The 25,254-nt window shown below is 39.6% G+C and overlaps 1 protein-coding gene across 1 annotated transcript; it reads right to left on the bottom strand.

Moving 5' to 3' along the window:
* Positions 1–4,861: 4,861 nt before the first annotated feature.
* On the bottom strand, positions 4,862–20,710 carry FAM89A (family with sequence similarity 89 member A). The gene is made up of 2 exons (XM_034428377.3): positions 20,103–20,710; positions 4,862–6,948 (listed from the first exon to the last, which is right to left on the bottom strand). The coding sequence occupies exons 1-2, from the start codon at positions 20,388–20,390 to the stop codon at positions 6,790–6,792; spliced, it is 447 nt and encodes a 148-aa protein (XP_034284268.1). The 5' UTR covers positions 20,391–20,710; the 3' UTR covers positions 4,862–6,789.
* Positions 20,711–25,254: the final 4,544 nt, after the last annotated feature.

The raw sequence follows: 25,254 nt of genomic DNA, 5'->3' as shown, positions 1-25,254 counted from the left end.
ATATTTTAAAAGTTAATTGTTAAAACAAGTTTTTTAAAGTTTCAGAAAACCAGGTCAAATCTAGATATTAGATAAATACAGTACTGAACTTTCATTTTTTCTGACCCTGTCTTATATTTTTTTGAACCCTGAAATAAGCGCTTGGCCTTATTTTTGGGGAGGTCTTATTATTTTGGAGCGGGTGGAGCAAGACGGGGCTCCTCTTGCTGTTTTACCTGATTTGCAGCTCTGTCTCCCTAACCCTAACCAGAGGAAATGGCGGGGACCAGCTGTGCATGCGTTTAAATATTTTCGGGATGGGCTTATGGGATGGGCATGCTATTTTCGGGATGGGCATGCACTCAAAAGCCCGATTGGGCTTATTATCAGGAGATGTCTTATTTTCAGAGAAACAGGGTAGCTAATCTACTATACAGGAGGCAGGAGTTATTTTGAGAATTGACGGTTGGTTTTATCAAATCAGTGAATTCTAATGATTAAAGGATCAAAGTATATAACCTGTACAGGAATGGCATGCTATATAATCTTTTCTGCCTCAGCCTTTTTCACCCTGTCTATTCAAGATTTCATTGCCTTGAGCTTAACATAAGGGATTTTTATGTTGCTCTTACTTCTCAGCGCTCTGCAGAAACAAAGGAATAAAGAGGTAAAATCCTAAGTCAAAGTTAGAACAGTCAGAGATAAAGAGGCAAAGCTTCTGCATTTTCTAGATGTTGATACATAATTAAATCAGTGAAATGTCTATCTTGGTGCTTTATCTGTGGTGCCATGGTGGCGTGGTTTTTAAAATTCAGTATTGCAGGCTAACTCCTCCCACAGCCAGGAGTCTGATCTTAACCGGCTCAAGGTTGACTCACCATTTCATCTTCCAAGGTAGATAAAATGAGAACACAGAGTGTTGGGAGCAATATGCTGACATTTGTAAACTGTTCAGAGTATTGTAAAGCACTATGGAGCAGTATATATATCTAAGTGCTATTGCTCTTATCCACAGGCCAACAGGCCCAAAATATGCTTCCTCTTTGGGATAGCCTACAGCTGTTTCCTATAGTTTCCTATATTGCTGTTGATGTCCACAATACAAACCTATATTATTATTTTTTAAAAAAAACCAACCCTGTGTTTAATGGTTGCTGGGTTTTGTTGTTGTTGTTGTAGTTTGGTGCCGTTGAGTAATTGTAACTGCTGGTGACTGCCTAAATAAGTCCCTACAGTTTTCATAGTAGGATTTTAGAAGTAGTTTACCATTGCTTCCTTCCTGGAGCTGAGAGTGAGTGTCTGACCCAAGGTTACTCAGCTGGCTTCATAATCAAGATGGAACTAACATTCACAGTTCTCCACTATCTAGCCTTATGCCTTAACCATTACATCAAACTGTCTTTCTTAATGGGGTTACCCTAAGGAAAATATAGAAGATTTCAGACTAAGTAATTGTGGAGGGTAGAGGAGGAAGAAATGATACAAACTCTCAGTTTATCAGAAAAGTGATTACAATGGAATGAAATTCCATGTACTGTTTCTCTGTACTGTTTTCTGCTTTTATATTAGAAAATGCAAAAAAAAAAAAAAACCCACACATGTAGATTTAAATCATATTTGTATTCCTTTGTACTATTCAAATATGGTAAGGAGGACAAAAAGAAAATTAAATATAGCTCATCCCAAAGAAATCTGGACTAAATTTTAAAATACTAACATAAGATGCTGAGATATATTTTTTTGGACAACTAAGGGATATTTCACAGCAGGAAGCCATTTCCTTGGCTTTCCTGATATTCTATTCTATTCTCTTTTTCTTTTTTGAATTGGAAAAGAATGCCAGATGTCTGTAGAAATAATACCAGACAACATGTTGAGCAATCTGAACTTTGAGTAGCTTCATAGGAATGTGTTCCTAGCAGCAGAATTTACATTTTATAGATAAGCCGATAGGTCATTAAGAGGAAAAACTACTCTTTCTCTATTTGGCAACAAATAAGGCACTAGCTGGTCCAAGATTCTGCTGAGTATATGTAGCGTGGCCTAAAATCTGATTGGGATAAAGGTTTCAATATGTATATTTATTGAATTCGTGCATTGAAAATTGAATAGATAACAGTTTACTATATTAATCAGTTTTGGCAAGATTAACACAGAGGATGGATTAGAATGGGGATTCCCTCTCTTCCTTCCTACTCAGGGCCATCATTTTCTGGGAATAGGAATCTCCAACTTTGGAAATCCCCCAAAGAGAATGTGATTGTTTTGGGGAGACCTGTGGATTTGTTGGCTCTACTGTAGTGCCGTTGGTTTAAATGTTTTTTTCTCTCATTGCAGGCAGTAGGATGTTTAGTTTTACTGTTGCTGGCAAAACAGGAAGGAACAGTGAGAATTTGCTTCCAACAGCACTTTAGGACATGACAAAGTACTTGACAATATTTTTTTTGGCCTGATGAGAGTATAGTACAGTAATGTAAAAGGCCAAATTAAACAGATTATTCTAGATGCTTTTACCAAAAGATCCACTATCAAAAGAATGTGTGTCCTTCTGGTCCTAGATTACCATTTTAACTACAGCACTATACAGGCTGGACCATGTGATCAGTTAAATATCTGTTATATTCTATCATTGAAATCTGTGTACCTGTGTAAATAACGTATTGTACTTGCTAGTTCTGAGTCCAGTGGATTGAGAATTGCCTACAGAATATCCATTGCATTCTTTATTCAGAAAGAAAAACCATATCTGAAAATTCAAAAACAGCTGATTGATCTCAACCAGTTAGATATTGTGGTGACAGCCATGCTCACACACCTCCAAATGAGAGAAATAATGGACTCAGATTGAAAAGAGCACTTCCCCCGAATTCTTCCTTCCACAAGACGGGCCAGAAGAGATCAGCCCATTACAAAGATCACTACCACACTTGATTTAGGCAGTCATATTCTTCCTGTTGTGAGTTCCAAAGCAGACAGAAAGGATTCAGGTCCTATTATCCTACTGGTTTATAGCACATAAAGGAGGACAACTCATACATCAGAGCCCTCCTGCTGGAAGGCCTACAAAATAGCCCTTCCCTAAGCAAGCCCTTCCGTTCAAGTATGAATATAGAGAAATTTATCTAAATTTGATCTTTCTTGTTTTTGTGAAAGTTGAATTAGACTATCCATTGTTTCAGATATGTGCATTTGCACTGTCATTTCTTTAAAAGTTGGGAGAGCAGGAAATAAGTAATCATATCACATAAATTTGAAATAGTGCATACAGCCCATTGGACTGGGAATTGTTCTGTAGTCGGTTATTTTAAATCAGCTGTCTGAATATCAAGATTAAGCTATAGTTCATTTCCTTTTTGGATTTCATACAGTCAGGAAGTTGTAGGTGCTTTTGTGTCGGACACAGGAAGGGCTAATACAACTTTTCAAGAATTCTTTCAGATGTACAGTGAACTTTCCGCAAAGTTCAAAGAATAGGATACGGATTTCCTGTCATTTTAATTTCCTACAATAATATTGTTAAAAAAACATACAACAAAAGAAATGCGTACAGCAATTGTAGTTTTCCCCGTTAGACTGTAAGACTATTGCAGTCTGTCATCTTAAAATCCTTACGCAAATTACCGTAGGTTCTGATGTTACTATTTCTTGCAATGACACTTCAGATTTTAAACAGCCTATTGGACTGTAACTAATCCAGGTAGTCCTCAATTTACCACCATTCATTTAGTGACCATTCAGAGTTACAATGGCAGTGAAAAAAGTGATTTATAACATTTTTCACCCAAACGCTGCAGCAACCCCATGGTTATGTGATCAAATTTTGCATGCTTGGCAACTGGCCAATGTGTTTTTGATGGTCCTCAGATCACCTTTTGTGACCTTCTGACAAGCAGAGTGACAAAGCCAGATCATTTAACAACCATGTTACTAACTTAATAACTGCAGTGATTTACTTAACTGTGGCAAGAAAGGTTGTAAAATGAGGCAACATTTTGTCTTTTAGCAATGGAAATTTTGGGCTCAGTTGTGATCGTAAATTGAGGACTGTTTGCAGTGCAGCCTAATATCAGCTTCTTGAACAAAGACAATAAACAAGGTTCAGCATTTGAGACTACACTTTTAGAGTACGTATCAGTAATTTTTAAGGTATCCTCTTCACTTTACATCCCCCTTTAGTTGTGAGAGAACAAGCAGCTCCTGTAGAATTATTGCATTGCCATTCTTCTCTTAAGCCTCATTTGTGTACATCTTTTATATAAGGGCTGACCAACTCCTAAAACAACATGATGCGTTTTGTGTGTTACACTATCTTCCCACCCTGGCTTCACCAGTTATTTGCTGAAACAAGTTCCCAGAATTCCCAGGCCTTTGACTACACTGACTAAACTTTCTAGAATATGTATCCAGAGAGTGGTTAGTTTGGGGATAACCATTCTAACAAATGAAGATATCAGCTCTTTTAAGTCAGTGTAACTGGCATAATTGCTCTTTAAAAACAGCTTTATATCAGACTCTTGGCATCTGCCAAAATCAAAAGTGATTTTTTTTCCCCATGTGCAAGTCTCTTGTTTTTTTAACAAGAGTTACCGGATAAACGGGGTTACAAGAATTCTGTCAATGAACTATTCTCCCTCTTAAACCAATGTATGCCAAAGCATTGGTGTGGAAACTTCATTATTTTCTAACTGTCGTCTTATGGACCAAGAACTATGGTATTTCATTGGTAATAAAGGGTCCTAAATGAGGAATCTCTGAACTCTTATCAGTCTTTACATGTTATGAATCAAGGCCACGAGTATAGAACATATTTGCCAAGATAGATACACAGCCTGTCCAACATTCTCAATACTGAGCATGATAAGGATTGCAGTTCATCAGTCTCTGGAGGATAACAGATGTTTATTTGAATCCTTATTACATTGATTGGTTTCAGCCTAAATTGGATATGTTTTGTCCCAATGATTTTAGTGGAAGCCAACCCATAGTTAATCGAGAGAACCAATGTATCATTTATTTTAGCCATCATATGCTAAATAATTGATTTCAGCAACAAGGATCTAGTCTCCAATTTCTCTGGTTTTATTGATGGAGTCAATCAGCACAAAAAATAAGGCTAGTAAAAAAAAAAAACAACCAAAAAGTTCCAAAAAGAATTTGGGTTCCTTGCTAGGCTATTATTCTTTATTTATATATTATATTTATATGCCATCCATTTCCCCAATAGGCCAATTCTTTTTGTCTGTGTGTGGGTGTGCTCAGTTGGATTCCTTAGATTTTGAAAGCAGAGATTTCACTGCGCAGGAGAACAGAAGTATTTGGTAACAAACCTGGCAGGATCACATAAACAGGGATGGACGTATTGTACAATACAACAACACAATATATTATAGAAGTGGCTACAATAAGTGTATGGATGCGATTGTCCTTTTTACACATTTTGTTGTTCCCTTTGGACACAAAGTTAACATGCTTGAAGATTTGTTATTTGTCATCTTACTTTTCTTCTTCGAGGTTGAAAATATGTTTCAGATCTTAAAATAGGTCTTCCACCTGAAAACAAATCAGTTATTTACATGGTGTCATATTCCTACATGGCAAAAGACTTTTCTGATGCATATATAATTTATGGAAGTATTCCAGGAAGCTGAAACCAATCAGGTTCTGACCATTATGCACAAGACCAGTTCAGAGGTTTCCATCTTCTGCTTGGGGTTCCTATAAACGTCATCCTGTGAGGTAGCTGTGGATTTCTGAATTCACTTTAGTCCACCAAGTGCTAAATTACATGTCCATGAAAAAGCTAAACAAATTACAGTTCCAGTTTAAATGTTCATTTGTTATAGTACAACCCCCCCCCAAAAAAAAACTGTATATAACAACATACATATTAAGATCTTTTTGGACCATAAGAAACAAATTGACCATTTGTCTTCCGAACATTTTAGTATTACAAATGATGCTGCAAATCCATGTATGTTAAACTTAAATTACTAACTGGATAATGAACAACTAAATTAAAGTTATGGAAGCTAATGGAGCTGCAAGGTGTAGAATGAACTGCTTTGATTTGTTCTTATTGCATTTGAGAAAAAAAAATAGGCTTACACAATTTTATTACATTGGTTTAAAAAAAAGTCATTCTGACATTAGGAAGAAAGAAAGGGAATTGGATCATCAACCCAAGTAAAAACTTTGGAAGTAGTTTAAAGTTCCAGGAGTCTCCAACCTTGGCAACTTTAAGATTTGTGGATTTCAGCTTCGCTGGCTGAGGAATTCTGGGACTTGAAGTCCACAAGTCTTAAAGTTGCCAAAGTTGGAGACCCCTGAATTACAGAATTCATCCTTTATGGGGTATAGAACAGGAAAAACTCCAATCCCTCAGATAAGAGGCTTTAAAAAGGTGTTGTTTATGGGATCTATTCAGTGATTACAAACACACAAACTATATACTTTACATGTCAGAATATTTGAGATGAAGTGGATTTCATGTACAGTGACACGCTTCTGCTTATAAAAAGATAGCTTTCAACATCTGCCATCTAGAAACACCCCGTGCACAAATTACACTGACGTGACCTGTCAAGCATGCTTTGGGAGGCTTCAAAATTCATTGCACATTTCTTTCCGAGAGCAGGATTTACATAATGGTGTAACCTGGGTTAAACAGCATGCCAGAAATAAATGGAGCAATTCTTCTTGAGCAGAAGGAAGAATGTACATTGAGTTCCAATTAAACACTGCTCATCTCTTAACTGCCAACTCCAGCTGCACTCCAAAAAAAAAAAAAGGCTTTCCTAAGAAATATTCTTTTTAAAAAAATTCCTCTTCCTCATCAAAAAAGCCATTTTCCAGTGCATATGCACAGTCTGCACTTGATACTGCTTGGCAGGCACCTTTATATTCCTGAATTGACTCATAAAGAGAGTAGAGTTGACACAGTAATGACATATCCAGTTGCCGGAGGCCAACCTAGTAAGAAAGAAAACACATGTTAATATTATGCTTGATTTTATCTATAAGAAGTTGGGCCGTCCATATTTTTCCTACCACAATGATTTTATCCTCCTCAAAAAAATAAAATAAAAAAAAATAAGAAAAACAGTATGCCTGTCAATTATACAGGAAGACTGAACTACGGTATTTGGACATTTGCCAGACATTTTTGACTGGCCAAAGCCTCACTTTCTTAAATATCTTTGGATTTAACACATTCACAACTAAAGACAGATACTCCAAACAGCAGTGAAAATCAAAGCAAGCAACTTCTTTCTAAAATTAGGCAGAGAAAAAAAATGCTACCTTGAAAGGCTTTAATTTAAATGTAAAAAACTTAACATTTTGATCCAAGAAACTTTTAAATGGATAAAGGGGACAGTTTTTTATTTTTTTAAAAAAAATTCCAATGAAAGGGCCTTCAAAGTAGCAAAATTAGAATAATAGACCAGACATTTGTGAGAATGATGATTAAGGTCAGTGGAGTGGAGTGGAGCGGAGCGGAACGGAACGGAACGGAACGGAACAGAACAGAACAGAACAGAATAGAATAACTTTATTGGCCAAGTGTGATTAGACACACAAGGAATTTGTCTCTGGTGCAAATAGGTAACTTAGTGACAGTAGGTGACTGGTAGATTTTACCAAAGAAAATAATATGAGCAAAATTGCAATTGTAACTATGGAGAGCTAATTAAGACTAAAGTACTAAAGACAGAGAAAAGCAAAATGGAGGGGGGGGGGGAAGAAACCTGCCCTTTACTTTTACAAAAATAGACTTTCTCATAAAGGCAACTACAAGAAAAGCTGTCAATTTAAGAGAAAGATGGGGAAGGTTCACTAGAACAATTTACAGATGAGGACATTTCACCAGATTTATTGCAGAAAATGTTTTGAGGAAATTGGCAAGAAGATTATTATAATGGTTGTGAATGGTTTGGATGCTTTAAAAAAAGGAAGAAGAATTTGCAGGAATAAAAAAATGCAAAAGAAGTTAAGATTGAAGAATCTTTGGGGAAATGCCTGGAGAATTAAATTATTGATAAAGTGGAAGTTTTAGAAAGTAAGGCATAAGTTACAAAGAAATGGAAAAGGATTTGGCATTATTGGAGAGAACTGAGAGAAAAATAACTTTATTTAAGATTTAGAGCAATTCCAGAAGACCATGGAGAAGATATTAGAAAAAATATTGTTAAATCCATCTGGCATTTCCTCCCAATTTCCTGAATTGGGAGGAAGATAACATTAACACAGAGACTGATAAGGTTTGTAAGATTAATACAAGTTTGCAAAATCATGAATTGTTTCATGGGACATCCTTATGCATTCTGCCAGGAATAAGACCAGAGATCATGGTCTTAGATGAGAGCCGCCCTGAGTCTTCGGAGAGGGGCAGCATATAAATTTAATTAATTAAATTAAATTAAATCATGTTTTATAGCAATATTTTAATACTATATTGAGGATTGATAATACAAATGAAAGAGTACTTAAGAAAATTCCAGTAAGAATACTATGTAAGTGAAAAGATTATTTTTCTAAACAGAACATTCCTATTAGATGAGATAAATTGAAAGGGATGGTTTTTACTTTTAAAGACAAAAATTCAGATTGAACTTTCTGCAGAAAGCAAGAGATGTTTTTGGAAAAATCTAAAGGGAGCCTGTTTGGGCTAGTGATTAAGGCATCAGGCTAAAAACTGGGAGACTATGAGTTCTAGTTCTGCTTTATCCATGAAACCCAACTTGGTGACTTTGGGCCAGTCATTCTCTCTCAGCCCAGCTCACCTCAGGGTAGAGGTTATGGGGAAAATAGAAGGAAGGAGTATTAGATAAGTTCACCACCTTGAGTTATTTATAAAAATAATAAAGGCAGGATTAAAATAATTAAGAACTGGAGGAAATACAAATGAAAGTGAGACTGACAGATAAAATCCAATCCATTTTTCTTAAAATCAGCACAGTTAATCCAGTTTAGCTTGATCCTTAAAGAGCAGTCAGATTGATAAAGTGGCTTTCTACAATGCTGGCTTATGTTCCAATTACTAAATTATTTCTCACATTTAGATGATTTTGCAGGCCAGATTAGGATTAGCTGCCTTTTTAAAAAAAAAAGAATTTAGGAAAAACATGGCCTGAATCTTTTGACCACTTCCATGCTGTCATTTAATAATTTAAGAAAGTGCAGGGTATAACTGAAGTCTGTTATATTTTACAGTCTTTAGATACAAGTCTGATTTGCATGTTACTTTGCTCCTTATTGTCTGCAGAGAAATTAACTCAATGAAGGACTGTGCATGTGAAAGGGAAAAGTAGATCTTATCTAAAGTATAGCATGAATATTTCTTTTGCTTAAGCAAAAGAATACTGTTATTCTGTTAAGTATATAAGATCACCATGGATTCCAGAGCTGCCACAGTTTAGGTATTATATATTATTCTTAACTGTATGTTTCCACCTGTATCCCACAAAGACTTTTTTAATTATTCTAAAAATCAGCTTATGAAATGAACTGTAATGAGAAAAAAGATAAGGGAGAATCTTCAATGTATCCCATTCTCTCCTGCCTTTTAGGCAACTGCTCATCTTTGCAAACTTCTGAAGCAAAGAGGAAGAAAACAGAATAGGTAATTCTCTGTTGCATTTAAATTTACACACTACAGATTCCAAGATTATTTTACTTGCAACCCCCCCCCCCCAAATAAAGCAGTGTTACACTGCTTCCAGGTTATTACCACTGTTTTCCTGCTTTTAGGTGGACCGAAATAAGACTTCATTTGTTTATTTATTTTATTTATTTATTTATTATTCGAATTTCTATACCGCCCTTCTCCTTTCGGACTCAAGGCGGTGAACAGCCAAAATAAAAACATTTATACATAAATACGATTAAAAATAGATTTAAAATAATTAAATTTGGCCCATAGTTTAAAATTTATCAATTTAAAATCCATATCAAAATTTAAAACCAACCATAAAATCATAAAATCAAGAGAGACCGGCTAACTGAAAGAGATGAGTTTTTAGGGCCCGACGAAAGGTCCGGAGGTCGGAGATCACTCGTATCTCTGGGGGTAGATTGTTCCAAAGGGTAGGTGCCACCACAGAGAAGGCTCTCCTCCTGGGGGTCGCCAGCCGGCATTGTCTAGCCAACGGCACCCTGAGGAGGCCCTCTCTGTGGGAGCGAACTGGCCGGTGGGAGGCTATTGGTGGCAGAAGGCGGTCCTGTAAGTACCCTGGCCCTAAGCCATGGAACGCTTTAAAGGTGATCACCAACACCTTGAAGCGCACCCAGAAGTCCACCGGAAGCCAATGCAGCTCGCGCAGGAGAGGAGTCACATGGGAGCGCCCAGTCGCTCCCATAATCCCCCGCGCGGCCGCATTCTGCACCAGTTGGAGCCTCCGGGTGTACCCCAAGGGGAGCCCCATGTAGAGAGCGTTACAATAGTCCAGACGAGAAGTGACGAGTGCTTGAGTGACTGTGCGTAGGGAGTCCCAATCCAGAAAGGGGCGCAACTGGCGTATCAGGCGAACCTGATAAAAAGCCCCCCTGGCCACGGCCGTCATATGCCCTTCTAAGGACAGCCGTGCATCCAGGAGGACGCCCAAGTTGCGGGCCCTTTCCGTGGGGGCCAATGATTCACCCCCAATAACCAGCGATGGCGTCAGCTGGCTATACCGGGACGCCGGCAGCCACAGCCACTCGGTCTTGGAAGGGTTGAGTCGAAGCCTGTTTCTCCCCATCCAGACCCGCACGGCCTCCAGGCACTGGGACATCACTTCCAAGGCATCGTTGGGATGGTCTGGGGTGGAGATGTACAGCTGAGTATCATCAGCGTACTGATGGAACTCCACCCCAAAACCACGGATGATCTCACCCAGCGGCTTCACATAAATGTTGAACAGGAGGGGCGAGAGGACCGACCCTTGTGGCACCCCACAAACAAGGCGCCTCGGGGTCGACCGCTGCCCCCCTGTCAACACGGATTGCGACCGGTCAGAGAGATAGGAGGAGAACCACCGCAAAACGGTGCCCCCCATTCCCAGTCCCTCCAGCCGGCGCAACATGATACCATGGTCGATGGTATCAAAAGCCGCTGAGAGGTCTAACAGGACCAGGATAGAGGAGTAACCCCTATCCCGAGCCCTCCAGAGATCATCCACCAACGCGACCAATTTGTTAATCAAAATAAATAATTACAAGCAACATTAAAATGAACTTGAATGTCTGCTCTTGATGTAGTAAAACTTATTATAAGATAGACAGGTATCCATTAGGCAAAGAAGAGAGAAAATGTATCTCAGTAAACAAGTTTTTGAAATGTATACAAGACATATATATGCTAGAAGTAATTTAAATAATACAGGATCTTTTTGATGGCAAGAAAAATATCCAAAAGATACAAATACAGATACAATAGTACAGTACTTCCACCTAATTAGTTTCTTATCCCTAAAATACAATCTCATTCTTATACATAAATCATACAAACTCCAGATCCCCATATATATATATATATCTTTGTTATCCTTATTATATTTATATGGTTTTATAAATTTGTATCGCCCAATCACTGTTTGTATAAATTTCCTCATTCTGTGTACACATTAAAATCAGAGTAAAGGATTCTGAGGAAAGTCCATTTGCATGCTGGTTGATATGCCCACTATTTAAAATAGTAGCAGTAATATCACAAATTTCCCCAGCTCTCCACTAAAACCAGGACAATGCTATGAGGAAAAGAAAGCTTAGATTTATTTTTCATAGCACATCTCACTCGCCTCCTTTTTCGAAGGCTTGTTAAAAATGACTGTTTTGGGGATAATTTGCATCTGAGCAAATAGCTTCAGTGACTGCATTGAAAAGGAATAGAAAACACAAATATTTGTTTTTGGCTTTAATTGCTGCTAGTTAAAGATATCTCCAGCACAATGTAAAACTCTGTTGAGTAAAAATATCTTTGATGAGAGATAGGCAATTTATTTATTCCAGTTGTTTTGGACTGCAATTTCCAGAGTACCTAACTACTGACTAAGGTATTTGTAGCACAAAACAATTGGCTGATACAAGTTGCCTTTTGTTATTCAGTCATTGTATAACTTCAGTTCTTCAAACTTTTGTATGGTCATGCTTGTGTCATCAGTGATAACATCTGGCCACTTTATCTGCTGTCAGCTTCTTCAAAGGCTCTGATTTTTCAGAGCAAATGGATCTTATCCAAATACTCTTGCATTTACATTACATGTTCAAAGTATGTAAGCTTTAGCCTCATTATTAGTGTTTTTGTTCTGCAGTCTAACTTGTTCATCTAGGATTGGATGATTTTTCTTCTTCTTGCAGCTGTCAGCTACCTTATCTTCTCCACAATGCATAATCCTCAATTTACCTTTATTCAGGCTTTCTGATGATCCCACTTTCACAACTGTATGTTAACGCTGTAGCCCTGACAGAACATATTTTTGAAGTCAGGATGTCTTTGCACTTCAATATTTTTCCAGATTTATCATAGTCTTTATGACAATGCTAAATGAGGGGGGACTTACAATCAGTCCTAGAAGTTGTGGCCATCACAGTGTTCCCACAATCACAATTCGCACCCTTGACAACTGTCTCGTAATTACAACAACTGCAGTGTTCTTTGGTCACCTGATCACCATTTCTGGCCTTCCCTGCCAGCTCCCCACAAGCAGAGTCAATGGGGAAGCGGGCAAGAGGTTGCAAGTCATTCCCATTCCCACTGCTTTTTCTTCCAAGGAACTGCTGGGTGGCATTGGGATCTTGTGCTCTGCATTATCCACTCACAGTGCCCACTTGCCCGCACTCTGTAGCACTCACCTGTAGCTCTTGCCTACCAACTCACAGCTTTGGCCAACAGCCTGCATACTTGGAGCAGTTTTGGTATCGCTTCCCATGTTGTGGCCATGTGAGGTGCTTGCTTAATCATCTACAATCCTCACTTAACAATGGCAACAGGGACTGCCAAGATTGCTGTTGATAAGCAATGTGGCCATGTGTCATCACACTTTAGGATTGCATCACTTATCAGAAGTGACAGAAATTCCAGTTCCAATTGCATCATAACCTGAGCACTACCTGTATTCTATCTTAACCGTGTTTCCTGATCAACTTTAATAGGCAATTTACCAAGTGCACAAGTGCTCTTGTGGATACTCTTAACAACATGGTAAATTCAGCCACCTCAATTGCCTATTAAAGATGATCAGGAAGCACGGTTAGAATAGAATCTACAGAAAGAAAAATCCTAAATAAAACAGGCATATTTTTGAAACTCTCTTTCGTTTTCCATTATTCACTGGATATTAGCAATGCGATGTCAGTTGCCTATTTTGAATCCGTTGTGTACATCTGGCAGTTGTCATTCTCTGTATGGTTAAAGTCTAGATGGCAACACTTTAAGGACAGTACTGTCTTACTAGCATTGATATAAGTACAATATTAAATAGAGCATTATTTAGCACTGATCTTTTTGGTTATTGGAATATAAATTATCTTTTCCAGTTATTGCTGTTTTGGATATCTGTTTAAAAACCATAGATAGCACAAACTCCATCATCTTATAAGATTGTAAATCAGGGGTGTCAAACTCGTGACCCACAGGCCAGATGCGTCATGTGCTGGCCACGCCCACTCCCAGTTTAGCGAAGGGGGGAAGTCACGATACATCACGTGATGACAATGTGACGACACGGGTTTGACACTCCTGTTGTAAATAGTTATACTAATATTTGTGAACTTCTTCCACTTATTTATTTATTTTATTTATTAATTTAATTTATATACCGCCCTTCTCCCAAAGGGACTCAGGGCAGTGTGCAGCCAACATAAAACACACAAATATAAAATTTAAAAACAATTTAAAAAATATTAAATAGTTTGGCCCATATCTAATTAAAATAAAACTACCCGATTTAGACATTTAAAAATTAAGAATTGACAATTAAAAAAATTAAAAAATTAGGCCAGCCCGGCTTGTTGAAATAAAAGCGTCTTGAGGGCCTGGTGGAAGGTGCGTAAGTCGGGAATCCTCCGCATCTCGGGGGGCAATTCGTTCCAAAGGGCAGGAGCCCCCACAGAGAAGGCTCTCCCCCTGGGGGTCGCCAGCCGACATTGCTTGGCACCCGGAGGAACCCCTCTCTGTGGGAGCGAATTGGCCAGTGGGAGGTTATTGGTAGCAGCAGGCGGTCTTTTAAATACCCAGGTCCTAAGCCATGGAGCGCTCTGAAGGTGATAACCAATACCTTGAATTGCACCCGGAGAACCACCGGGAGCCAGTGCAGCTCGCGCAGGAGAGCACACTTACTTGTTAGCAATATTTTCTAATGGCTGTTTACCTTTCTTTAGCTATTTTCAATATATATATGTATTTGTTTACTTCATCTTCAATATCAGTTGAATTCCAGTCTATAATTATTCGGGCACTCTGTCAAATCTGCAGGTGGTCCTTTGACTTAACAAATCTGCAGGTGGTCCTTGACTTAACAATCACAATTGGAACTAGAATTTCTGTTGCTAAGCAAGGCAGTTGCCAAGACCAATTTTATGACCTTTTGCCACAGTTATTAAGCGAATCACTGCAGTTAAGTAAGTCACATGATCGTTAAGCAAATCCAGCTTCCCCCACTGATTAGACTATTGGAGATTGACTGAAAAGTTCACAGTTAGTGACTGGGACCCTGGGATGCCACAACCGTCATAAATACATGCTGGCTGCCAAGGGCCTCAAGTTTGATCATATGACCCTGAGGTGCTGCAACAGTTGTAAGTGCAAGGACTGGTCATAAGTCACTTTTTTTAGTGCCACTTCAAACAATCACTAAACACCGTAAGTTGAGGACTACCTGTAATCCATTCACATTGTTCTTCATCTTCACTGCATATTGCTGAGGGTATATTCTTGGTCAGTGGTTTTATTTGTTTTTGTATAAATTTGGAAGAAGGACTTCATTATCTTAAGCTGTAGTCAATACCAGCTTAATCAGGTAACCAGTTTACCTGATTGAATAGAGCTTCCCGATCTTTGCTTGCACATATCCTGTTTCCCCCAAAATAAGGCATCCCCTGATAATAAGCGCAATCGGGCTTTTGAGCGCATGGCAATAAAGCCAAACGCTTATTTCAGTGTTCAAAAAAATATAAGACAGGGTCTTATTTTTGGGAAAACACGGTACATAAATCAATTTGATTTTGCTATTGTCTATCCAATTATGCCCATATGTAGAGTTGTCTTTTCAATTTTTGAAAGAAGGTATTTGCTTTAAACTTTGAATTTTCATTGAATTTTCCTGGTAGCACTCTGTCAGTGTCTCACTTCAGTTTGTACTGTACATCAAGGCAAATTTTTCCATTATGCCACATGTTATTTTACATCAACTTTCTAGTCTCCTGCAAAAAAAAAATCTGTCTTAAATAATGCAGCATATTATATTCAGAAATGTTCACATATGCAGGAGGATTTTCTTGGGAAAGGGTACCTGGATACAAACAAGCATGCTTCAGAAATAACATATTCCCCTGGAAGTATCCACTACCTGTAATTAACTATATAGATTTCTATGTATACATCTGAAGTCTTTATCTGAATGCATCATTTTTGCTGAGGGAGTCCAGAAACAAACATCCACTCCTTTTCTCTAAGTGGGAAAAGAAGAAAATTGGCACTTTCTCAAGAAAAAGGTAAATATTGCTTTAAGTCATGCTAACACCTGGCCACCATGCAAAAGTGATTTGACACTGTCACTATTTTGCGTTTACTTCGCACATTGTCTAAATGCGTAAGAATATTCTGGTGGCCTCCTATCCAAGTACAAACCATGCCTGATCTTGCTTAGCTTTTTTTAGAGGTAAACCTAGATCTTCTAGGTGCTCCCATCTGCTTAGTAAGTGGGAAATACTGAGTGGTATCCCAGTGCATAGAAAAACTTCATTTCTTGAAATCAGAAGGAGTTTGATTTGATTATTCTGGTTTTCAGGATAATACATTTTATTGAAAGGCCTAAACATGTGTGAACTGTAGTTCACTTCACCTGAAGCGTGGAGTAGTTAAACTGAGGTAAGACCACCGACATGTTTCTTCTCCTACAATGCATTCTCCCTATGGCAGCGGCCCCCAATCTTTTGGGCACCAGGGACCGGTTCGGTGGAGAAAGATTCTTCTACGGACCAGAGGGAGTATGGTTTTGCATGCTGCCTGCATCCTGCAAATGGGGCTTCACTTGTTTGTGCAGCCCAGTTGCTGACATACCATGGACTGGTATAGGTCCATGGACCGGGGACTGGGGACCCCTTCCTCGGGGACTTATAATTCTTATACATGTGACTTCTGGTGGCATTCAGATATTGGATAAAATCTGAACTTTATATATATTTAAACACACATTACACCACATAATTTACAGGCTTTACAATCTTGTATAAAAAGTGACTGTTTACTTATTAGCTCTCTCATATGAAGTAGCCGTCATGTATCATGAAATATCTGCTCTGCATCTGAATTTTAGGTTGTCTTCTCCCACTTTTTTCTTGCAACCCTCAAGATACAAGTGCCATAATTCTGAATTTCCTCATATTGTGACTTGATTCTCCCAACTCCAGTTTCTTTTTCTCTCTCTTCCACCTTAGTGACCTTTCCTGCTAAGTTATTAGAGAAATCAAACAGTTTGGTCTGTGTGTTTTTTTTAACAAGCCAGTTAGAATTTGTCTGTGTTCCAAGTCCCCTGCCATATAAAAAAGATATTTCCTTCTCAGAAGGCACTGGATGTGATCTTTCACCCATGAAATGTCATAGGATCTTCATGCACACCATCTCTCAAGTGAGACTGGGTTAAGACCTGGAAATGCCCATCCTTTCTGTCCTGTATAATTTTCCTGTTTCAAAGCTAGTTGGCAGCAGACTGTGGGTATGATATAAGGGCGATGAGGCCCAGATCCACACTTGTAAGGATCCCATAGTATCATCAGCTTCTGCTGGGCATAGAGCTGGTCTATATCAATTACTTTCTGGGTATACAAGCAGAGTGAAGTCTAAGGCATGTTTCTCCCATTATGCTGAAATTGAAGAAGTCTTCAGTACTCAGATGATGACTGGCGAGTTTTGACAGACTTGCTATGAGGGTGGATTTTACTAGGGAGAAAGTATGTATTAGCTCTGCCACTTCTTTCATTCCACTACATGATGTGTTCAGATTATATTTCCAGAAGCTTTCATTTCTGGGCTGACAGCACCATGCCACAAATATTACAAAGAGAAAATGCCTTTTAATCACATTTTGAGCTAGCTAGATTTAAAATGATAATGAATGGTGCGTATTTATGTAGGGACATGTATCGGTCTATGGGAGGGAGTTGTAATGACTAAGAAAAAAGACTGCTTAATCAGAGGTGTGCCAAGCAGGAATAAATCACTGTTGCCTTTAGGAATTTTATGTCATAGATCCAACACAAAGGCTTTAACTACAGGTATCTAATAATTAAATCCTATTTCACTTCACTGTAAGTGGAAAACTTGTTTACTTTGGAACTTCCCTTTTGTTAAAGCCACACATTTAAAACACAGAAAATGTTTTAGACTAGAATGTTGAAGGTTTTTTTTCATGACAATAGAACAATTCATTGTTATTGAGGTACAGTTTCAGCCAAATGGAAAGGCAGGGTTGTGATTCAGAGTTAAATAAATTAGCCCTGTCTTCCATCATATATTAACTCTGAAATATGGCATACTCCTTAATATTTTAGTCTGTAAACTGACTGCTTGTTTGAAAACCAATGTTAATTTACAGCTGTCAGGAGTCGGCATTCAGCCCAGGGACCATTCCTGCATAAAGCAAAATCCAATACACCACACTTTAAAAGGCGGAATCAAAGATGTCCACGAAGTCACATTCCATTTTCCAAAGCAAAATAAAATAATTCTAATTCAAAATCTGAAGAAGGTAAAGGCAGATTGCCTATGCACAATAAGAAACTAACACCACTGAGGAAGAAGAAAGGATGAAAAATGAATTCCAATTGGAACAGAATAGAGGAACTGATAGATAAAATTACATTCCTTTGTTTTAGGAGGAAAAAAGAGCTTTCAAATTTCCTATTTCGTTTCCTGTTTAGAAAAAAGAGTGAATGTTGGAAAATGGGAGAAAAAAAAACGGGGAGTCAAAATGAAAGGATGTCTTGTCCAAACATCTTTTACATGACATCAGAAACCTAAGATTTTCCATCCTGCTGAGATTCTTGCATTAGGTTTTTACTTTCTTTGAACTCTAGTCAGAACACTATATTCACTATCCCTGGTTTGTTTTTAGAGGTGATAATAACTACCTAAGTAACTACCACAGGCCAGAGAATAGTACAACCAGTTCCACAGACTCAGGGAGACTTTGGCTTGCATTTTTCCAACAGCAGCTTCTGTTCTTCTGCCAAGACTCATATATCTGAAGGGTGATTGGTTAAAATAATTTCTAATGGGATATTCAAGTTAATTTAGCGTGTTCTTTTTTAACTTCAAAGACCAATTAAACTCCTTCTGTACAGCCAAGTAATTTTCCAAGTCTGACCATAATTGTTAATGTTGTTTAAGTAACTTTTGCTTACATTTTTCAAAAGTTTAGAGTCTTTTTGTTTCTTGCTCTAAAGCAGCATTTTTTAGCTGTAGCAACTTTAAAATGGGTGGACGTCAGCTCCCAGAATTCTCCAGCCAGGAATTGACGCTCTAAAGCAGTTTATAATAATTTCCATCTTAGAGATGGGGAAAAAAGAAGTGAAAGGAAAGCCTATCACATCCAAGATTAACACAAACAAACTCAACAAATTTGATTTAAAAGAGCTAGTTTGGCCTAGCAATTAAAGCACCAGGCTAAAAACCAAGAACATAAAGAGTTTCTTGGTTCTATTACAATCTTAGCCACGAAAGCCAGCTGGGTGACTTTGGACCAATTACTTTCTCTCAGCCTAGAGAGAATCACTCACAGGGTTGTTTGTTTTGGGGGTGTGGGGTGTGGAATAGGAGAAGAAAGGGGTAGTAGATGTGTTTGACATCTTGAGTTATTTATAATAATAATAAAGGCAGGACAGAAAAAGGATCTTAAACAAGAGTTTTAGAAGACAGCAAAGTAAAAATAATCTAACCCTGCTGGAAAAGAAACTCCACAACCAGGGCACTGTCTTGCTTAATTAAATTATTTCAATAGAAAACAGGGCTGGCTATTGTCAAAACCCATCGTGTATTTATATCCTGTAAGGCCTTTCAAGAATGAAAGGGCTCCATCTACTTTCTGAGTAAATTCTGTAGCAGCCCTGTCTTGAAATGTATCTACCTCCCTTCCCCACACTCACTCCTGTGCCAACGTAAACTCGAAGAAACGTGACTGGAGCTTGCAACGTCCCACCCTCTTCTCTTTTCACCACTATGCTGCCCAATATGCAAACTGCAGCTTTATAAACGGGGCGGGTTTTCCTAGCAAGCCTGACTTTAAAATTTCAGGAAGCATCTCACATTGAGAGAATCTGCGCCTTGAAACTCCCACAAAAGTTTCCAAGCAACCCACCCTTCTGGCTTAAAAATCGAAAAATGCAAGCCAGGAATATATCGTCAGAGAGCCCCGGGGCTGGAGAATATAGCTTCTAACGTGGTAGATACACGCTTGAAGGTGTAGCGATTGTGTTGGGCTTTTTTTAAAAAAAAAGTTTTGGGAGACAAGTTGCAACCGACTTGTTTATTCAGCCACGCGTCCCGTGCCGGCGACACTTTCTACGGAGCAGAAAACTAGGTGTCAGTCGCGAATATCCAGGGCTGCCCTCACGGGAGCCGTCCGGGAAAAAAAAGAGGCTGAATTGCCCTGATTTTTCTTCTCCTCGATTCTCGCTCGCTTAAAAACTAAGGCTGGCATTGCCTTCGGGGAGTGGGGGGGAAATAAATTAAACCCTGGCACGAGTTTCGGTGCAAAGCATTTCGTGAAAGCACACAGAGAGGGGAGTTGAGGGGGGAAAAGATCCAAAAATGTTCCAAGGACAGTTTTTTTTTTTCTGGCCCAGGAATGCGCCGCTTCTTCGCGGCGGTGCGCCCCAGCAGCTCCCGGGGCGGTCTTGGCAGCCGCCGCCGCCGCCGTCCGCCTACTCACCATCTCTTTACGGAGCAGGGCCAAGGCGGCGTCGAGGTTAGGGGGCTTCGGCGGGCGAGGAGATCCTCGCCCCCCTCCGCCGCCGCCGCCGCTACCTCTCCGGCTCAGCTCGTCCTGAATGCGAGACTTCTGCGCGTAGAGCCGCTCCAGGTCCCTCCAGCGCCCCCCGGCTCCGCCAGGGGCGCCTCCGCTGGAAGAAGAATTCAATAAGCCGCTCAGGCTCTTGGGCAGCGGAGGCAGCCCCGACCCGCCGCTGTCGATGCTCCAAGGCAGCCCCGACGCGCTCATGGTGCTCGGAGGAAACGTCGGCTCGAAGGCAAAGCCGACTTAATCCACGGCGACAAAACAACGCCGCGCCGCCTCTTCTCCAGCCTGCATTGAGAAAAGAGTCTTTCTGTCCGGCTCGGGCCCGCCCCTTTTGGCCGGCCTCGCCTCAGCCCGCCCCGCCCTCTCCGGGCCTTCGCTTTCAGGACCGGCCCTGAAAGGAAACGAAAAGCGAGCGATCGGGAAGGAGGAGCGGCCGAAATGGAAGGCGTTATCTGGTACCGCTCAGCTGTCTTCTTGTGAGTTCCACCCAGCGAGGCAGCCGGTGGTTCAAAGAACTGAAACAGATAGCCGGTGGTCCTCGATTTACGGCCACAACGGAGCCCAAAATTTATGTTAAGCAAGACTTTGTTAAGTGGAGTGTGGTCCCGTTTTTATGACATTTCTTGCCACAGTTGTTAGAGTGAGTCGCTGCAATTGATAAGTTAGTAACCTGGTTGTTAAGTGAATCTGGCTTCCCCATTGGCTTTGCTTGTCAGAAGGTTGCAAAAAAGTGATCACATGACCGCGGGGACCAGTGGTGAAATTCAGCCGGCGCTATCCGGATTGCGTGATCCGTTAGCGCTGGCGGTGGGAGGCTCCTCCAACCCGCCCGGACATCATCACGTCCCGTTTTTGACCCTCTGTGCATGCACAGAAGGCTATGCACATGCGTGGAGGAGGCACTCACGCTCACATTTGCGAACCAGTAGCGAAGGTAAGTGAATGGCACCCCTGGTGGGGATGCTGCAACGGTCATAAGTATGAACCAGTGGCCAAGCATCTGAATTTTGATCATGTGATCATAGGGATGCCGCAAAGGTTGTAACTGTGAAAAACGGTCATAAGTCACTTTTTTCAGTTCCGTTGTAACTTTGAATGGTCACTAAATGAACTGTTGTAAGTCGAAGGCTACCTGTACGTGCCTTCCAGTTGGTGTCGACTCTTTAGCGACCATGTAGCTAGACTTTCTCCTGGCAATCTATCCGTCACCTGGTTTTTGGATGTATGAGGAAAAAATCTGGAGCCTGGATTCTTTTCCAAAACTCCTCTCCGTTTTTCCAACTTGGAGAAATAAGGAACCACTGCAGGGGTGGGTTCTACTTTCCTTTACTACCAGTTTGTAGCGGGGCCGTGCGTGCGCTCTTCTGCGCATGCGCAGATGCGTTCTGATGATGTTGGAGTCAGTGAGCGGAGCCTCCTGCCGGTTTTACTACCGGTTCTATAGTACCGGTCCGAACCGGGGGCAACCCACCACTGAACCACTGCAATAATTGTAAGAGAGCGCTAGATTGGGGTAGGGGTTAAAAGGCCTCAAAGTCAACTAGGTGGCCTTGGGCCAGTTACTCTGTCTCTGCCCTTGGAAGGAGGCAAGAGCAAAGCACTTCTGAAATCTTGCCAGGCAAACTGCAGGACTCGTTGGGAAAATTGCCAGGCATTTAAACAACTAACTGAAAGATGGACATAGATACAATGGATTCAAGATATTCATGGCAAAGATGTTTAGAAAGATGCCACAAACAGTGAATGAGTGAATACTGAATCATTGCTCCTTGGGGAAACATAGGACACTTGTTTACAGGAGAAGAGCTGAAACAAGGCAGAGCATCGCCTTGTTCGACCTCAGCTGGGAATGTGTGCATCAGGCAACTCAAATGTTTTCTTCTTCTGCAGATGTCCATGAATAATAGTGAAAGCACCACAAACATTGAATTTGGGATTACAAATAAATTTGAGGGAATAGGCAATTTTGAAAATACAAAATATGCAAATTAAGAGGATTCGTTTATATATATATAAAATTTTGTGTGTGTGTGTATATATATATATACCAGTACATATACATATACATATACATGCTAGTTATCACCTTTAAAGCGCTCCATGGCTTAGGACCTGGGTACCTACGAGACTGTCTTTTGCCACCAATAGCCTCCCACCGACCAGTTCGTTGTCACAGGGAGGGACTACTCAGGGTACTGTCAGTCAAATTATGCCGACTGGCGACTCCCAGGGGAGGGCCTTCTCTGTGAGGGCTCCAACCCTTTGGAATGAACTGCCCCTGGAGATACGAAATATCCCTGATCTCCGTGCTTTCCGCCGTGCCCTCAAAACCCTGATGTTCCAACAGGCGGGGCTAAACATATGAACATGTGAATGTTTTTAAAATGTTATCTAATTTTAGGTTCTATTTAATTGGGCCAAACTATGTTATAATAATAATTTTAATTAGCAATTTTATGATGTTTTGTGTATCTATATTTTTCTTGACTGTACACCCGCCTTGAGTCCTACGGGAGAAAGGCGGTATAGAAATATAATAAATAAATAAATAAACAAACAAACAAACAAACAAACAACATATACATATACAGATCTGAATGTAGGCCAAATTGAATGCAGTGGTGCTTATTTCTGAGTAAATAAATATTCTCTCAGCTAGACTATATATGGATGCATCTTGCTCTTCATAACAATGCTACAGAAGTGGTTTGCCACTCACGTCATCCAGTACTGTATGTTTTTAAAAATTATTTTCTATTCTAGCCTACAGACTGCGATTCCTTAGTGATCTCTCAATCCAGTATTAGGTAACTCAGACCCCACCCTACTTAACAAATGAAGCCAGAAGGTTGGCTAGATGCTTCCACCCAAGAGACACAGGCAGCTTTAAAATTGCATTTATACTTTTGAAGCTACCATCTTATTTACACTAACTGGAGCTAAGGCCTATTATTAGCTCTTTCCTTGAAGTAAGCATGCATGGAGGAATTATTTAACTCCCCATAAGTAAATAATTTTATAAATGTGCCAAATAGAGCAATTTATTCAGACGCTTCTGCGCACTCACGAGCGAACCGGTAGCAAACTAAATTGAAACCCACTACTGAGCAGGACATGATTTTCTCCCTCACATATAGTTCCAGAAAGTATTTCAACATAGAGAAAGTTAACTTATTGTTTTGAGCAAGACCAGAAATAAAATGTTATAAACATGCAGAATTTTCCTAGAAAAAAAAGTAGATAGGGAAAGGGAGTGGGTGCCTTGAAATGTATTTGTAATTTAATTTAGGCATTGTTTCACTGCATATGGTTCTGTTTATAGATGTTACAGTTTTATAAGTTTTTTGGTATTTTAATCGCCATAAAAGCTTGGTTCAATGCTTGGAGATGCATGGCATGAGAGTCAATACATATTTTTACTAAATTAAAAAATAGTAAATGAATCTGCTCTTTTTAAAGAGCAGATCCTAGCATACTCAAATGCAACAGATTAGTGGGTATCCGAATTTGCGGAAATAAAAAATGTCTTTAAATGAATGCTTAAAACGAAAACAAAGGGAGATTGGTAAGCATCTGCAACTCTTTCTCTCAACTTGTGGAAGAAGTTATTTACAAATGACCTAAAATTGCTTTCATCTGCTTCTTTGCTTTTAAACTTCCTGGGTTTAATTACAGATTACTTTTGTTTATTGATAGTAATATTCATACTTACAGGCAAGAAACCCATTTTTAATAAGTGAAAGTTGCCCGGATCGTTTTACTCTAGCAGGAACCAAATCTGATTTAATTCAGAAAGCTACTCCTACCAGAAATGATGATGGATGAAGTCATTCAAAGGAAGCAGTATCAGTGTCCATCAAAGGAAGCAAAGGAAACAGCGTTTTGATGACATGTAATGAACTTAGGTATCTTATAATAGGAAACAGATACAAATCCAGGAAACCTATTTTCTAGTCTGAAAAAAAGCATAAACATCAGCAATGGGTGAGGGTTGTTTTATTTTATATTTCAGCACAGCTGGACCTCTGAAGGTAGACTAACAAACATCTAAAACTTTAGAAATATGCTGGTATAAAAAAAGGAAAGAGGTGAAGGAATGTGAAAGAAGTAATATAAATGATTTGGGATTGATTATCAGATATAAATAAATAAACTGCCAGAAGTTTCTGCTTGCAGAAATAGTTCTCCTTTCTCCATCGCTGTCACCACAATGCCCTGCTTACCCTCCAAAAATGGAGCTGCAGGACATTTCAGGTAGTCCTTGACTTAACAACTATTTCTTCAGCAACCATTCAAAGTTAAAAAGACAATTTAAAAAAGTGACAGGACTGGTTGTCACACTTGCAACCATGGCTGGCATTCCTGCAGTCGTGTGATCAGAATTTGGGTGCTTGACAATCAGTGTGTACAGGTAATCCTCGATTTAACAGTTCATTTAGTGACCGTTCAAAGTTACAATGGCAGTGAAAAGAGAGACTTATGACTGTTTTTCACACTTAGAACCGTTGCAATATCCCTGTGATCATGCGATCAAAATTCAAACACTTGGCAACTGACTCATCTATGACAGTTGCAGTGTCTTGGAGTCATGTAATCCCTTTTTGCGACCTTCTGACAAGCAAAGTTGATGGAGAAACTAGATTCACTTAACAACTGTGTTACTAACTTAACACCTGCAGTGATTCACTTAACAACTAAGGCAAGAAAAGTCATAAAACGGAGCAAAACTCACTTAACAAATGTCGCATTCAGCAACAGAAACTTTGGGCTCAATTGTGGTTGTAAGTCGAGGACTACCTGTATTTATGACAGTTGCTGCATCCCCGATCAGCAATTTGCTACTTTCTAAGCCAACTTCCAACAATCAGAATCAATGCTGGATTCAATTAATGACTGCATGATTCACTTAACGACTGCAATGATTCGCTTAACAACCCACAGCCACCATCGTAAAACCAGACGCGATTTCCTTAACCGCCTTGCTTAAAAATGTAAATTCTGTTCCCAATTGTGATCCTAAATTGAGGGCTACTTGTCCAGATAATTTTCAATTTATGACTATCCA

This window comes from Pantherophis guttatus, chromosome 1 (genome assembly GCF_059756535.1).
Source record: "Pantherophis guttatus breed Tessera chromosome 1, ASM5975653v1, whole genome shotgun sequence".
NCBI lineage: Eukaryota > Metazoa > Chordata > Lepidosauria > Squamata > Colubridae > Pantherophis > Pantherophis guttatus.
Note: the sequence above shows the minus strand (reverse complement) of the source record. Positions and strands in the feature narration are given on the sequence as shown.

Bases quoted from the DNA above. Each gene is read 5' to 3' on its own strand.
- FAM89A (XM_034428377.3), bottom strand. From the start codon at position 20,390: ATGAGCGCGTCGGGGCTGCCTTGGAGCATCGACAGCGGCGGGTCGGGG. The intron at 6,949-20,102 runs GTGAGTAGGCGG...CTTTCTTACTAG, and splicing joins CCCTGCTCCGTAAAGAGATG to GTTGGCCTCCGGCAACTGGA.